Source organism: Lycium barbarum, chromosome 8 (genome assembly GCF_019175385.1).
Source record: "Lycium barbarum isolate Lr01 chromosome 8, ASM1917538v2, whole genome shotgun sequence".
NCBI lineage: Eukaryota > Viridiplantae > Streptophyta > Magnoliopsida > Solanales > Solanaceae > Lycium > Lycium barbarum.
Window position 1 is genome coordinate 12,297,105 of NC_083344.1, and position 4,818 is coordinate 12,301,922.

The 4,818-nt window shown below is 32.3% G+C and overlaps 1 protein-coding gene across 1 annotated transcript; it reads left to right on the forward strand.

The window, feature by feature from the left end:
* Window positions 1–1,669: 1,669 nt before the first annotated feature.
* LOC132605933 (LOB domain-containing protein 1-like) lies at window positions 1,670–4,444 on the forward strand. Its single transcript, XM_060319212.1, has 2 exons — window positions 1,670–1,991; window positions 3,726–4,444. The coding sequence occupies exons 1-2, from the start codon at window positions 1,719–1,721 to the stop codon at window positions 4,080–4,082; spliced, it is 630 nt and encodes a 209-aa protein (XP_060175195.1). The 5' UTR covers window positions 1,670–1,718; the 3' UTR covers window positions 4,083–4,444.
* Window positions 4,445–4,818: the final 374 nt, after the last annotated feature.

Below are 4,818 nucleotides of genomic sequence, written 5' to 3' on the forward strand. Positions count from 1 at the left end.
TAATGGGTGTATTTATACATTATTATATAGGGTTTAGGAGTAGGACATGGGTGGTCCGACCCAATAATTATTCCAACATTATGTAACCGCGACATGATAACTTAGTTCCTGACTTATGTGTAATTTACTCAGTCATATCAAAACCTAATTAAAAAGGAAAAATTTTCAATGTAGAATTATATTTGGTAAACCAAACAAGAGAGGTACGTATTTTCCAAGTTAGACTCACTGTTAATAGTCACTCTTGACTTTTCCTGTGGGACGTATAATTCAAACAATAACAATGGGGTACTTTTAGTCGCTGAATGAGAAATAGAACCAAACAAGTCTGCTATTTATTGAAATTATGGCATATAGAACGACATTTGCCAAATTTATTGAAATATTTAAAAGAATCTTCTATGTATAAGACTGCATTTGTCTATGTATGCGTAGTTATACACACATACATATACATACATAGACATACTTTTTTTCACTGAGAGTAAAGAAATTTTGCACAGTTATTGTGCATTTCAACTCGTTATATATAATGTCGGTGTAAATAATTTTTTACACTATAAGGTAATCCAAAGAATATTTACAGGTAAGCTTTTTTAAAATGTGGATTTGAAAATGACCTGATGATATAAAAATTATTTAATTACACTGATAGTGTATATTACTTAGCTCTATATAACAGGTAACTTGCTTTATTATGTCTAGTAAATTAACTGATAATAGAAGAGTGTATATTCTATTTTAGAAATGGTAGTTAGTTCACAACAAACAGCTTTTAGTTAACCCCATTTGTATATACTCTAAATTTGTTAGAATGTCGGCTAACCTAAACTCACAGCTCGTCGTGGGGTTTTCACATTCGAAAAGTCAGATATTTGTAAACTCAACTAGTTGTAATAGTAGTGGAAATGGGAGATCGGGGATTAGAATTATAATCTAGTGGTTGTGCTTCAATATACACAACTTAGAGTTCGATGTGAGTTTTTAATCCCACCTAAATACTCGTAATATCTACAATCAGAGTGTACAGTGTACACTCTCGATTTCTTACGCTTATTAGTATAACAATTTGTTTACAATATCAGTATAATTTAATATGTTACTTATCATGTATTCTATGTTAGTAATTAAATAGAGTTTCTTCAATTTTTTTTTTTGAATTGGCCTGATTATATAAGTATTTTTTACAACATCAGTTATTAATTTAACACATTACAAATGTTATTTAACATTTGTTCTAGGTTACCAAATCAAATTACCTGCAAGTTTCTTTTAATTAAGTGACATAATTGTATAAATATTTCTTAAACCAAAAGTGCATGGATGTAGTTTACACTTACCATGATAAATGATCACAATTTAAGTAATATATATTGACGGTGTAAAAATTTTTTACAAATCACTTGTAAGAATCCTTATGATAATCATTTGGTAACCTAATAAAAATGATACACTAACTAAAATGGTTATGTGAAAAAAAGATCTTTATGCTTTCAAAATATATAACTTAAATTCTTGAAAAAAAAAAGAGTTTTTTATGACGACATTTTCTTATTTATGACGTCGTCTCCTCCCCCAGCCCCCCCCCCCCCCCCCCCCAACCTCTTTCATTCTTTTTCCTTTATTTGCGTGAGCTTATAAATGCATCCCTTGTTCACTCCAAGTTAACACATTCCATCCCAAATATTCCTCCCTTTCACATTTCTAGCACGTAAAAAATGGAGTACTCCAGTGACATTACTGCCACCACCATAACTTCTTCACCATTATCTTCTCGATCTGTATCGCCATCATCTTCTTCTTCTCCTCCTAACTCTCCATCTCCGCCACAAGTAGCTGTGGTTGTCAGCCCTTGTGCGGCCTGCAAAATATTGCGGCGGAGGTGCGCTGAGAAATGTGTGTTGGCTCCTTATTTTCCTCCCAATGATCCAATCAAGTTCACTACTGCTCATCGTGTCTTTGGTGCCAGCAATATTATCAAGTTCTTGCAGGTATATTATACTTCTAGCACACTCACTTTCTGGCGATCTATCGCTAAATAACTTGTAGTTAACAATATATTTTGATAATTTGTCTCTATTCAGTCGCTAAATAGGATTAGTTACAAATTTTTCTGTTTAACTACATTAATTTGTCCGTCACCCATTTTTGTTTTTCTAGCAGCTAATGTTAGGTTAAGTTCCCACTTATAGCTTTGCAATTCAAACGGATGTCATGACTTTTAACTCATGTCAGCGTACACGAACATCAGTATCATGCGCAGTTAATTTCATTATAAATTTAGCTTATTATATATACAGACAGTGAATTATCATTTTTATTTTATTAATGTAATTTAACTTGTCATAGCAAGTCATTCAACATTGGTCTTATGTTTCAGGTCACTAATTTCACTTCTTATAAGCAATTATGCATCTTTATATTTAGGTTACCTAATAATGTAAATAGATTTTACACTGTCAGCGTATAAAGGTTAAAATCACTGATTATATTTAACGCAATAATATCAATGTACACTAGATTTTCTAAGGAACTTGAGAAAAACTTGATGATATATACAACAACTTATTGGTTCTAATTAGCATGGTCGGGTTGAATTCGTCGACAACCAATTTGGTGGTAGAATTTAAGATTTTAAAGTAGATTCTACTTCTAGTTTTAGATGCGTTTTGAAAAGTCAAAGAGTCCTAGGCTAATAGATTGTTCAAACAGTCATAAAACATACTCACTCTGTTTCAATTTGTTTGAACCTATTTCTTTTTTAGTCCGTGCCAAAATGAATGATCTTTTTCCTAATTTGAAAAAAAATTCACTTTATGAATGATTTACAGCCACACAAATTTTCAAGACTTATTTTGAACCACAAGTTTAAAAAAAAAAATTCCCTTTATGCCCAGTTAAATAAGTTCATATAAATTGAAACGGAAGAAGTAATACTCATATAGAAATACCAATATTAATTGTCCTTAGTAGTGTGGAAAGGGCATTCATTTTTCAAGCTTACATGCTTTTCAAATGCTTTGCATACTATTCTTTTCCATGTGGCTGCGGTTTCAATTTTATTTTGTCATAACGTCTTTTCCTTGTTTTCATCTCCATTACTATTCTTTTCCCTTGTTTTCATCTCCATTACTATTCTTTTCCATGTGGCTGCGGTTTCAATTTTATTTTGTCGTCCATTGACTTTCCTTAGTTTTGAATAAAACATATTATGGTTTATTGGTACCAACTACTCATGGCCTGCTGTACATGTCAAAATAATCAAAACCATCTTTTCTATCTTACACACTTAAATTCCACCTGTTAGCTATTAGGTTTGACGAATGATTTTGACTATTACACTAGAAAATCATGAGGATTTATCTTATATCATTGTAAATTTTTTTTTTTTACTCAATTAGTGCAATACAACATGTTGTGCATGAGAAGGTGATTTGCCTAATTATCCAAGTCATTGATTTCACTAATAATGTTAGTTACCTTTAATAAAGTGACCTACTAGTTATGTTCCTCGGACTTTTCAAAAATGATGTTGTACCCGTGTCGGATCCAAAAAAGATGTACTACTTTTGGAGGATTAATCGACACACACTCTTTGACATTTTTTAAGAGTCCAAGCAACATACCTGATAGTGCAAATGTTTTATGTTGTCATCAGTTTATAGAAGTTAGACGCAAATCATTAAACATAACTAACCATACCTTATTTGGTTAATTTTGATTAGGAACTACCAGAATTTCAAAGAGCAGACGCAGTGAGTAGTATGGTGTACGAAGCAAACGCTAGACTGAGGGATCCTGTCTATGGTTCTGCGGGAGCAATATGTCAACTACAAAAGCAAGTTAATGAGCTCCAAGTACAATTGGCAAAGGCACAAGCCGAGATTGTCAACATGCAATGCGAACAAGCTAACCTTATGACCCTTATTTGCATGGAAATGACACAATCTCCTCAAACATCACCACAACAATCCTTGGACAATTTCACTAATAATATACCACAATATGGAAGCACACAAAGCAACATGAGCTACCTAGATGAGAGTAATTTTGGATCTTTATTGGAGACTCTTTGGACATGATTAATGGAACATGCATGTTCATCTGATTTAATAAGTCATGATCTCTCTATATTGTCAAAATAGAGGGGTCTAATTTTAACTCCTAGAGGATTTTCACCAAGTTAATGTTATGGGGAGAATGAAAAGGTTTACCCAAATAAAATTGATGTAACTTAATGATTTTAGTGGAAGGAAAACTAAAATGTAATATAGTATGAACCAAACCTTGAAAGATTTGAGTCTAAGATAATTTTGTTTATTTTCCTAATGATTTAGAAAGAGCAAATGAAGTTGATGGGCCTTGCTCCCGCCATAGTTTCTTGTGTCTGCTAGTCTATTCCTAATGCAAACTATATAAGTCAAACGTTTTGGTCACCTGATAATTTTATTATCGAACATAAATTAAGCTGATGTTTCAAGTGGGTAAATACTTACCGCATCGGATGTTTATACCGTCATATGAATTTATTATAGTTTAGTAATTTAATGCGGTGAAAGTGTATATTAATTGATCATGGTTAAGTATCAAAAATATATGTGCAAACACATATCATGTATTCATTGACTTGGTATAAATAACAAACAAGGTAAGATCTTTTTGTTGCAAGTGACCACTAAGGATTGTGGTGGATGCTCATCCAATTCCATCATTAAGGTCTAGATGTTTCAGGTATTAAAGTCTAGAGGTTTCAGGTTGGAGCTTTGAGAATAAGAAACTTTTTGACAGGACAATCAGATTTAAACCCTGGATGATAAA